The sequence below is a fragment of the Colobus angolensis genome, unplaced genomic scaffold (assembly GCF_000951035.1).
Source record: "Colobus angolensis palliatus isolate OR3802 unplaced genomic scaffold, Cang.pa_1.0 Scaffold160, whole genome shotgun sequence".
Classification (NCBI taxonomy): Eukaryota; Metazoa; Chordata; class Mammalia; order Primates; family Cercopithecidae; genus Colobus; species Colobus angolensis.
In genome coordinates this window covers 3,606,645-3,619,123 of record NW_012114711.1, presented here as the reverse complement: position 1 = coordinate 3,619,123, position 12,479 = coordinate 3,606,645, and the positions used below count along the sequence as shown (strand labels likewise).

General features: G+C 37.6%; 1 protein-coding gene and 1 long non-coding RNA gene across 4 annotated transcripts in view; one reads left to right on the top strand and one right to left on the bottom strand.

Moving 5' to 3' along the window:
• Positions 1-9,796, top strand: part of LOC105508364 — a 23,338-nt gene extending 13,542 nt beyond the window's left edge. The window contains exon 3 of the long non-coding RNA XR_001001248.1: positions 9,144-9,796. This is a non-coding gene — a long non-coding RNA (uncharacterized LOC105508364). The remainder of the gene's footprint in view (positions 1-9,143) is intronic.
• CHL1 (cell adhesion molecule L1-like) overlaps positions 1-12,479 on the bottom strand; it is a 215,521-nt gene that overhangs the window by 36,995 nt on the left and 166,047 nt on the right. For all 3 annotated transcript variants that reach the window (XM_011937220.1, XM_011937222.1, XM_011937221.1), the window contains 4 exons: positions 11,763-11,903; positions 11,318-11,429; positions 9,786-9,952; positions 6,747-6,912 (listed from right to left, as the gene is read on the bottom strand). In XM_011937220.1, the coding sequence (XP_011792610.1) occupies positions 6,747-6,912; positions 9,786-9,952; positions 11,318-11,429; positions 11,763-11,903 (586 nt within the window). The remainder of the gene's footprint in view (positions 1-6,746; positions 6,913-9,785; positions 9,953-11,317; positions 11,430-11,762; positions 11,904-12,479) is intronic.

The following is a 12,479-nucleotide window of genomic DNA, read 5'->3' as shown; positions in this document are numbered from 1 at the left end:
AGAAAGAAAAGAAAGCAAAAACAACAGCATCAGCAGCAAAAAGTTCCCATAAAAACCCCATCCAAGGGTCAGCAGCCTCAAAGTTAGAAGTTAGACAAATTCATGAAGATGAGAAAGAATCAATAACAACAAAAAAAATGCTAAAAACCCAAAAGACCTCTCCTCCCAATGATCACAATATCTCTCCAGCAAGGGCGCAGAACTGGATGGAGGATGAGGCAGATGAATTGACAGGAGTAGGCTTCAGAGGATGGGTAATAAAAAACTATGCTGAGCTAAAGGTGCATGTTCTAACGCAATGCAAGGAAGCTAAGAACCTTGATAAAAGGTCACAGGAGCTGCTAACTAGAATAACCAGTTCAGAGAGGAGCATAAATGACCTGATGGAGCTGAAAAATACAGCAGGAGAACTTCATGAAGCATACACAAGTATCAAGAGCCAAAGCTACCAAGTGGAAGAAAGGACATGAGAGTTTGAAGACCACCTTGCTGATATACGGTGTGCAGACAAGACTAGAGAAAAAAAGAATGAAAAGGAATGAACAAAGCCTTCAAGAAATATGGGACTTCATAAAAAGACTGAACCTACAACTGATTGGAGTACCTGAAGGAGATGGGTATAATGGAAACAAGTTGAAAAACACACTTCCGAATATTATCCAGGAGAACTTCCCATACCTAGCAAGACAGGCCAACATGCAAATTCAGGAAATACAGAGTACACCACTAAGATACTCCATAAGAAGATCAACCCCAAGACACATAATCATCAGATTCTCTAAGGTTGAAATGAAGGAAAAAATGTTCAAGGCAGCCAGAGAGAAAGGCCAGGTCACTTACAACGGGAAGCCCATCAGACTAACAGTGGATCTCTCAGCAGAAACTCTACAAGCTAGAAGAGAGTGGGGGCCGATATTCAATATTCTTAAAGAAAAGAATTTTCAGCCCAGAATTTCATATCCTGCCAAACTAAGCTTCACAAGTGAAGGAGAAATAAAACTCTTTTCAGACAAACAAATGCTGAGAGATTTCATTACCACCAGGCCTGCCTTGCAAGATCTCCTGAAAAAAAGCACTAAATATGGAAAGGAAAAACCAGAACCAGTCATGTAAAAACACACCAAAATATAAAGACCAATGACATGCTGAAGAAACTTCACCAACTAATGAGCAAAATGACCGAGCAGCATCATGATGACAGGATCAAATTCACACATAACAATCCTAAACTTAAATGTAAATGCACTAAATAGCCCAATTAAAAGACACAGACTGGTAAATCAGATAAGGAGTCAAGACTCATCTGTGTGCTGTATTCAGGAGACCCATCTCACGTGCAAAGATACACATAGGTTCAAAATAAAGGGATGAAGGAAAATTTACCAAGCAAATGGAAAGCAAAACAAAGCAGTGTTTGCAATCCTAGTCTCTGACAAAGCAAACTTAAAACCAACAAAGATCAAAAAAGACAAAGAAGGACATTACAGAGTGGTAAAGGGAACAATTCAACAAGAAGAGTTAACTATTCTAAATATATATGCACCCAAAACAGGAGCAACCAGTTTCATAAAACGAGTTCTTAGAGACATACAGAGACTTAGACTCCCATACAATAATAGTGGGAGACTTCAACAACCCACCGCCAATATTAGGCATATCAATGAGACAGAAAATTAACAAGGATATTCAGAACTTGAACTCAGCTCTGAACCAAGCAGACCTAAGAGACATCTACAGAACTCTCCACCCCAAATTAACAGAATATACATTTTTCTCAGCACCATATCACCCTTATTCTAAAACTGACCACATAATTGGAAACAAAACACTCCTCAGCAAATACAAAACACTGTAAATCATAACAAACAGTCTCTCAGACCACAGTGCAACCAAATTAGAGCTCAGGATTAAGAAACTCATGCAAAATCACACAACTACATGGAAATTGATAAACTTGCTCCTGAATGACTCCTAGGTAAATACTGACATTAAGGCAGAAATTAAGAAGATTTTTGAAACCAATGAGAACAAAGACACAATGTACCACAGTCTGTGGGACACAGCTAAAGCAGTGTTAAGAGGGAAATTTATAGCACTAAATGCCCACATCACAAAGCTAGAAAGATGTCAAATCCACATGCTAACATCACAATTAAAAGAGCCAGAGAGGTAAGAGCAAACTAATCCAAGAGCTAACAGAAGACAAGAAATATTGAAGGAGAAAGAGATACAAAAAATCCTCCAAAAATCAATGAATCCAAGAGTTGTAGGCTTTTTTTTTTTAATTAACAAAATGGATAGACAACTAGCTAGACTGATAAAGAAGAAAAGAGAGAAAAATCAAATAGACACTATAAAAAATGATAAATGCGACATCACCACTGACCCCACAGAAATGCAAACTACCGTCAAAGAATACTATAAACACCTCTATGAAAATAAACTAGAAAATCTAGAAGAAATGGATATATTCTTGGACACACACACCCTCCCAATACTAAATCAGGAAGAAGTTGAATCCCTGAACAGACCAATAGCAAATTCTGAAATTGAGGCAGTAATTAATAGTCTACCAGGCAATAAAGCCCAGGACCAGATGGATTCACAGCCGAATTCTACCAGAAGTACAAAGAGGAGCTGTTACCATTTCTTCTGAAACTATTCCACACAATTGAAAAGGAGGGGCTCCTCCCTAACTCATTTTGTGAAGCCAACATCATCCTGATACCAAAACCAGGAAGAGACACATCAAAAAACAAAAACTTCAGGCCAATATCCCTGATGAACATTGATGTGAAAATCCTCAATAAAATACTGGCAGACTGAATCCAGCAGCACATCAAAAAACTTATCCACCGTGAACAAGTCAGCTTCATCTCTGGGATTCAAGGATGATTCAACATATTCAAATCAGTAAATGCAATTCATCACATAAACAGAACCAAAGACAAAATCCACATGATTATCTCAGTAGATGCAGAAAAGGCCTTTGATAAAATTCAACATCCCTTCATGTTAAAAACTCTCAATTAACTAGGTATTGATGGAACACATCTCAAAATAATAAGAGCTATTTATGATAAACCCACAGCCAATATCATATTGAATGGGCAAAAACTGGAAGCATTCCCTTTGCAAATCAGTACAAGACAAGGATGCCCTCTCTCACCATTCTTATTCAACACAGTATTGGAAGTTCTGGCCAGGGCAATCAGGCAAAAGAAAAAAATAAAGGGTATTCAAATAGGAAGAGAGGAAGTCAAATTGTTTCTATTTGCAGATGACATGATTTTATATTTAGAAAACTCCACTGTCTCCACCCCAAAACTCCTTGAACTGATAAGCAACTTCAGCAATGTCTCAGGATACAAAATCAATGTGCAAAAATCACAAGTATTCCTTTACACCAGTAATAGACTAGCAGAGAGCCAAATCATAAATAAACGTCCATTCACAATTGCTACAAAGAGAATAAAATACCTAGGAATACAGTTAACAAGGGATGCAAAGGACCTCTTCAAGGAGAACTATAAACCACTGCTCAAGGCAATAAGAAAGGACATACACAAATGAAAAAAAAATTCCATCCTCATGGATACAAAGAATTAATATCATGAAAATGGCCACACTGCCCAAAGTAATTTATAGATTCAACGCTATTCCCATCAAACTACCATTGACATACTACACAGAATTAGAAAAAAACCTACTTTAAATTTCATACGTAATCAAAGAAGACTCCATATAGACAAAACAATCCTAAGCAAAAAGAACAAATCTGGAGGCATCACACTACCTGACTTCAAATTATACTGTAAGGCTACAGTAACCAAAACAGCATGCTACTGGTATGAAAACAGACATATAGACGAATGGAGCATAACAGAGACCTCAAAAATAGCACCACACATCTACAACCATCTGATCTTTGACAAAACTGACAAATCCAAGTACTGGGTAAAGGATCTCCTATTCAACAAATGGTGCTGGGAAAACTGGCTAGACGTGCAAACAACTGAAACTGAACCCCTTCCTTACGCATTATACAAAAATTAACTCAAAATGAATTAAAGACTTAAATGTAAAACCCAAAACCATAAAAACCCTAGAAGAAAACCTAGGCAGTACCATTCAGTACATAGGCATGGGCAAAGACTTCATGATGAAAATGCCAAAAGCAATTGCAACAGAAACCAAAATTTGCAAATGTGATCTAATCAAACTAAAGCGTTTCTGCACAGCAAAAGAAACTATCATCGGAGTGAATAGGCAACCTACAGAATGGAAGAACATTTTTACAATCTACCCATCTGACAAAGGTCTAATATTCATAATTTAAAAGGAACTTAAACATATTTACAAGAAATAAACAAACAACCCCATCTAAAAGTGGGCAAAGAATATGAACAGACACTTCTCAAAAGAAGACATTTACATGGCCAACAAACACATGAAAAAAAAGCTCAACATGACCGATCATCAGAGAGATGCAAATCAAAACCACAATGAGAAACCATGTCATGCCAGTCAGAATGGGGATTATTAAAAAGTCAAGAAACAACAGATGCTGGTGAGACTGTGCAGAAAAAGGAACACTTTTACACTGTTGGTGGGAATGTAAATTAGTTCAACCATTGTGGAAGACAGTATGGTAATTCCTCAAGGATCTAGAACCAGAAATACCATTTGACCCAGCAATCACATTACTGGCTATATACCCAAGGGAATATATATCATTCTACTATAAAGACACATGCACATATATGTTTATTGCAGCACTGTTTACCATAGTAAAGACATGAAACTGACACAAAGGTCCATCAGTGATAGGCTGGATAAAGAAAATATGGTACATATACACCATGGAATACTATGTAGCCATAAAAAGGAATGAGATCATGTCCTTTGCAGGGACATGGATGAAGCTGGAAGCCATCATTCTCAGCAAACAAGTGGGAGATGAACAATGAGAACACATGGACACAGATAGTGGAATCACACATACCAGGGAATTTTGGGGTATGGAGGGCAAGGGGAGGGAACTTAAAGGACAGGTCAATAGGTGCAGCAAACCACCATGGCACATGTATACCTATGTAACAAACCTGCACGTTCTGTTCATGTATCCCATTTTTTAAAGAAGACATAAAGAAAAACAAAAATTAAAAAAAGAAATTTGTCATAAGGTAAAAATGAAGAAATTAGTAGTACAAATCACAAGAGCAAAAATGGGCTGTGCACTTGGTATTTTCTAAGTGCTCTCTATGTTAACGTTTTCTAAGTGCTTGGTATTGTTAACCCTCTAATGAAAGTATCTCTTCAATACTTTTAATTCAAACTATGTTATGGGATGTAAAACTAAGGCACAGAGATGTTAAGCAGCTTGTCTAAGTTCAAAGATCTAATAAGTGACTGAGCTGAGATTTGAATCTGAGCCATTGAGCTTCAGAGGTTATGATCTTACCCATGGCACTGTTGCTGTCTCATGCAAGCAGCACATGTCCTATCTAAACATTTTCAGCTTTTTAGTTTTACAGAGCAATAAATTACAAAACTAATGAGAGGTGAGATGTGGCTCTAACATGGTTAAGTTTTAACCCTTATTTGGTAACAATGCCAAAGCATGCAAAGCTGACTTTCACATATTTTCAAAAGAGAGTAGACATTCAGCAAATGCTGATGTTTTATTTCTTTGATGTGTTTGATACTGTCTAGTGCTATGAAGCATCCATTCACACTTTCCTCTATATGTTCTCCTTTATATTTTGTCTATATTCCCTATACAGAGTTTGACAGATTCAAAGTTACGCTTCTCAGTACTTTCTGACAGGAAGAATGCCAGATATGATTTGGGTTTTGCTAGTGAGTTAAATAAACTCAAGTGAGATTGAAAAGTAGAAGGAAAATGGACGCCATCTTCTCCAGGCCAGTGGAAGCAGATAGTGGTTCTGGCATACATGAGAGTTGGCAGTGGCAGGACTCACAAGTAGTACCAATGGGGTGAGGTGGCCACGAAGATGGCAGCAGTTTCCAGACACCTGGATTGCAGCTGCAGGGCTTTGCGATCAAGAACGTAGAAGACTAGTATGCAACCTCTTCTAGGCCTAGCTCCTCCAGTCTCTCTCTCTTTTTTTTTTTTTGGCAAGCATCCACGCCCATGCAGCTCTCAGCCTTTTTTGCAAGCATCCAAGCCCATGCAATTCTTCTCAGTTACTTAGAGTGGTTTCTATTTCACACACTAACAGAATGATACATGTTACATGAAAAGTCAGTAGCAAAAACAGGATGATAAATATATGATAGGAGATTGGAGTGACTTGAAGACAGAAATATTACTCAGTTTTGTTTTTATTTCAGTATGAATACTTTTAGACTTTTTTTTTTTTTTTTTTTGGACAGAGTCTCACTCTGTCATCCAGGCTGGAGTGCAGTGGTATGACCTCGGCTCATTGCAGCCTCCACCTCCTGGGTTCAAGCGATACTTGTGCCCCAGCCTCTCGAGTAGCTGGGATTGCAGGTGCACACCACCATGCCTGGCTAATTTTTGTATTTTTAGTAGAGATGGGGTTTCACCATGTTGATCAGGCTAGTCTTGAACTCCTGGCCTCAAGGAATCCACCCACCTCAGTCTCCCAAAGTGCTGGGATTACAAGCGTGAGTCACTGCGCCTGGCCTAGAACTTTTTTTTCAAATGCAAAGTGTTCCACCCAAGCAAATATTATGACACATCATAATAGTTTACCTACCTGCCATCTTCTGTGCCATTAATTTCGAAGGCTTCTCCATCTTTACTCCAGGACAACTTCAAACTGTGTTTCAAATGTAAGTCACATTTGCTCTCACAATGCAATTCAAGCGTATGCAATTTGGGGATACGAGGATTCTTAGGAGAAACTCTAAGTTTTGTAGCATCTGTTTTTACCAAAAAAAGATATTAGTTAGAACTAAGCATAGCTTACTTTATTATTAAGTGCCTGCAATTTAAGTAACCCAAACTGTCACCATAACAGTCCAATCCTCATGCAGGGTTTCTCCCACTGTAATTTCCTAACATTGTATATCGTTATTATTTTCTTTCTATCCAGGCTTGAACATCTGACAAAATTTAAGTGGAAATATCAATTAATAGTTTAGGAATTTCCCTCATTATTTCTTGGGCAAGGGAGTAAGCAAACTACGAGCAAACAAATGTCTCTAGAATTTGAAAACAATATAATTTCTCCTTCAAGTGCTTCTGGATATTTAATCAAAGCACTGTAAAGGAAAGGGGATAGTTGATTCTCTATTAGCATGTTTATTATTAACTCAGAAACCTGAGGGTAAATGTTCAAGCCCATGCATGGATGATATATCAACATGAAGGTGGGGAACTGGAAATTAAGCCTTGGAAAGGTAGGGCCTGTGCCTGTTTTGTAACACTGTGGTATCCTCACAGCCTAGAAGGGAGCCTGTATATCGTAGGCACTCAATACGTGTTGCTAAATCTCCTGTTGAATGAATTACAGTAAGTGATAATTTGAAACAAAAATAAATTTGTGGTTATCAACTTTATGAAACTCAAAGATTAGTATATGGCTGCCTTAAAAAATGTTTGCTTCATTATGATTGTTTCAAAACATACAATCCTTACTCTTTAAGGCTATGTTAAAAGTAGGTATACTCTTAATGTGGCATTAGGCATTTTGGGGGACCTCCCACAGACCAACTGTACAAGCTGACCTCCTAATTATACTCTGATATTTGCTATGTACATTTTTCTCAAGGAACTGGTTAAAAACGGAAAGTGTTAATAAAATTAATTGTTATCCCAGGCACAAAACTTGAAGAGACTATTAAATTGAATTAATTTTAACTGAATTATTTGACATCCTACTTCTAATTCTAAATTTAAAGCCAGAAATTCATTTAATAATAATAGAATTTAATAAGCACTTCTCTATCAGGACTCTGCTATGCAATGCATATTCATTGTGGCATTTTATAATTATAACAACTTCATGAATATTAATACTCCCACCTTACACAGAATGTAATTTAAGGTTAAAATGAAATCAAACCATAAGACCAAGATTTCCTAACTGGTAAGGGGCTAAATCAGGATTTGAACCCAAATCTGCCTGAGATTAAAAAAGCTCATGCTTTCTTTTTTTTTTTCTTTTGAGATGGAGTCTAGCTCTGTCGCGGCTGGAGTTTAGTAGTGATCTCAGCTCCCTGCAAGCTCCGCCTCCCGGTTTCACTCCATTCTCCTGCCTCGGCCTCTTGAGTAGCTGGGACTACAGGAGCCCGCCACCATGCCCAGCTAATTTTGTTTTTGTATTTTTAGTAGAGATGGGATTTCACCATGTTTGCCAGGATGGTCTTGATCTCCTGACATCGTCATCCGCCCACCTCGGCCTCCCAAAGTGCTGGGATTATAGACGTGAGCCACCGTGCCCGGCCAAAGCTCATGCTTTCAATCACTATACTATATAGACTCTCACTTAACTCCATTCCCAACATGCCTTTTGTATATGTAAAAAAATGTGTCCTTAATCCTTCATTGATATGATTTGTATATAGTCTTTGCATGTAAAATAGACACTACAGCATATTGAAAGTTTATAAACCTGTCCATCTCTCTGGCCACTAGCAGTTTTGAGGTCCATTTTGGGTCAAGCACTGTGTTGGGCAATAGGAATGCAAAGTTCTATTTAGATTTGAGGCTTCATGCGCCTTACAGCTAGCTGTGTTGCTTAACCTTAATATAGGTTTACTTTTTGAAGTATAAAAACAATCATCACCATCTTCAGTGACTTCATGAGGGCATCTTGAAAAATATACATAACATTTGAAAATGTAGAAGACATGAGAGATAAGTATGAGAATACTATGGGAGAGTATTTGTGTGCTTTAAAAACATAGTCTGTCGGGGTGGCACATTGATTTACTTAGGGCGCAGAGAGACAAATACTACAAAATAAGAAAAGGATGTAAGACAAAAGAGAAGGAAAAAAAGATGAAAAAAGAAGGAAGGAAGGATGTATATGGGAAAAGAGAAAAAAAGAAATGTCAAGACATCAGTGGATACAACAGCAGAATATGTATGGGGTAAAAAGGTATCAGTGAAAACAGATGATGAAACAGCTATGCTCTCCCTTATCTAGGTGGAAGTGAGAAGCGGGCTGGGATATTGACATGACACAAGAAACAAAAATGCTTCCTACTATTACTGAAGGACCTTTCTGTTCTTTGTGTTTTCTTGAGGATTCTCTGAGCAATATTAAAATCAAAATATCGGTGAAACCCAAGAAACTATCAACAGCTCCCAGGACCGTGCCCTGAAGTGAGAAGGAATAATACAAAGCTGTTTATGACTCAAAAAGAGCATCAAAAACCCTCCTCATTCTGTCATGCCTCAGTCACTATAAAGTTATGAGTTTGTGAAATCTTTAGCTCAAAAGCTTGATTACTGGTAACATTACCTTGAGTTGGCTTTTGAAATAAAATATAGTTACAGAAATGTGGTGTAGCATGGTTAATAGGTCATTTTTAAATATTGACAGCCATCTGTCACTAAGGACACCTGGTTCCCTCTTAAAATAGGATGAAGCTGCACACATATCATTGGCATACTCTGTAATTCTTGCAATAATCTTTTAGATGAAACCCAATCTAGGAATTTTGAAAAACGTTTCAAAGAAATTTATCAGGCACTCCAACATAAACTGTATTATTCCATTTGGGCAAATGAAGACAGACTGAACCCACGTGACAATTCATGCAAAGTAACAGTGAAATAAAAATACTTCTAATATCCAAATTGGCTGTGACTGCAGTTTTTCCTATAGCATTTTCTACCCAACATGAATATGACCCAGCATCTTCTTCGGTGGTTCTGTTGATCTGCAATGTGCCATTGTCATAGACATGATACCGCCTGCCCTCCAGGGGTTTCGCTTCTTCCACCTTCTGCCTATGGACAGAGAAAGCATACATCCATTTGAGGTGAGGCAAAATTGCATACTCTTTTTAATACTAGTCAGTGATGGACCATGAATATAAATTCATGGACCGTGAATGTATATCTTATCTACCCAAATAGACTGTGGCTAGAGAAAACCCAAGTCCATGCTCCGTGCTTCTGCTGTATTTGTCATAGCTACCAGCACCCATTTGCATGTGTTCTTAGAGGTTAATAAATATTTTCTGGCTTATTGATGGTGAACTCTTTATTTAATGATCACTCCAGGGTACCAAATGGGAAAGCTAGTAATTGAAAGAGATAATGAATCTGCCAAACCTCCTGCTGTCCTGGGAGAACATTGGTCATTCAGAAATATTATAAGCCAGGGAATCTCTAGCCAAATAGACTGTGGACATGGATTACATTTACCCTATCAACCCCAGAGCCATTTCCTCCCACATTCATCCATTTCAAAGCATTTGCTGCCGTAGCTTGATTTATCCTGTACATTTCACAATAAGTGACTGCTTGATTTTAAAACAAACAAACAAACAAACAAACAAAGGATAAACTGTGGATGCAGTCCACGCAGGATCCTACCAGACAGGGACTAGGCTGAGGTAAGTGAGAGGCTTGCCTCAGATGCAAAATTTAACAGGGTGCCAAACATCTCAGTAAGAAAGGTGAATAATATTTCAATGGAGTGTTTTGAAAAATCAAAATAATTCAGAAAACCCATGACGAACAAAATATATATCATGATTTAAAATAAAGGCAATATCTGACCCTATAAATGTATGACTTGGTGTCACTCATCTCACCCTGCCCTACAGACCAATGACAAAATTATTCAAGAACTATTTAACCACACTTTTTCAGTAAAGTAACTAATAAAGTAGATCCATATTGATAATGTCTTTGGATTTGTGATACCAATTAGTCCATTGAAATTAAAATCAAAATGAATGCTGGAAAAGTCTGAAGCACATGTATTTGGAATTAAATGTGAGCTAAGATAATTATTTAGATAATCCCAAAACAACAACAGTAGAGTAAAATATGACCTTGTGGTACCCCATAATGAAAAACCAATTCTACCTTCAAAATTGTCTCTAGAATCTCTTCAATTCTTTGCTTTTCTTTATGAACACAAGTGGCTCTCTGAATGTCTCTATGTGAGAAAATCCTAGAAATCTAGCCAATGTTTTCAGAAGAGGTAATTTCTTGAAAGGTAGGTTTGTTACCTTATGTCTCAGAGGCACTGGGTACATGTAACAATATAGACCCAATGCAGCCTGTCAAATGATGGATGAAGAAACAAGGTCAAATCTACAATTGACATTCTCTTAAGAAAACTGTGCGCCGCCAGCTTACCAGGACACGACTGCCTCAGGTGAAGCAAAGAACTCGCAATGTAAGAAAGCACTGTACCCAACCACTGTAGCATAATTCTCTCCATCTATGGTTTGTATCAATGGACGGACATCTGTTTGAAAATAACATCAATACAGTTTTAAATTTTGGTGGAAGAAAGATGTGCGAACTAAATTTTTCTATGTCCTAGCCATATTAATATGAATAGAGAACAGAGGAATATTATGGTGGGTGTCTGTCTTGAATTATAAAAGTATCCCAATTCAATACATTTTTGAAAGTATAATTTCAGTGTGAAGTCTAAAACTCAAATGTATGGTGAAAAGTGCTTTGATTTTTTTCCCCCATATATTATGTGTCAAGAGTTAACTGGTACTTCTGAACATGACCTCGACCATTTTCCTTAAGAAAATAGCAAGTTAAGTCAGCAACGAGGCACACTCACCCACAACATCAACATTGGCACTGGCAAGGATCGTTCCGTGGACATTGGAGGCTTCACACTGGTACACAGCAGTATGATTCGGTTGAAGGTTGGTAAAACTGATTTCCTTGGGGAAGACAACATCACCAGCAAATGGATGATCTGAAAGAGATTACAGAATGTCAGTTTGATAAAGAACAGGACATAAAATATTTATACACCATTTATTAAATGTGTCACACAGTATTTATATTTTAAAACCAGTTTAGGGTGACTAATAGTTCATTGAAGCCAATTCTTTAGGCTTTCTGAACATTGACTATGAACTTTTCTTTCCAGATCCATTTGAGTTTTCAATCCTTTTTCAAGTTAATATTTAGTAACAGAATATCTGCTCATCTAGAGCTCCCACACTTTCCACACCCATATCCATAGTACTATTCTGGATTATCCATTAGGCATTCAAGACCTACGATGAAGTGACACTCTGTTACTCTTCTGAATTTAGATACTGTTGCTGCCTGGCACAAGTCACAGGGTCAACACATCTTGATCTCCCAAGTTACCAGTACTGGCTGCTATTTTCCCCCTTGATATTTTTGTTCCCATTTCAGTTCTCTGCCTCTCTACGGTTTTCTGATATGCACCATTCATTTCATTTGTCTTGCTTCATTATTTAACCACTTCATGTACATTGCTTGTATATTTCATTTTCCCAGTAAGACTAAACTCTTCCTG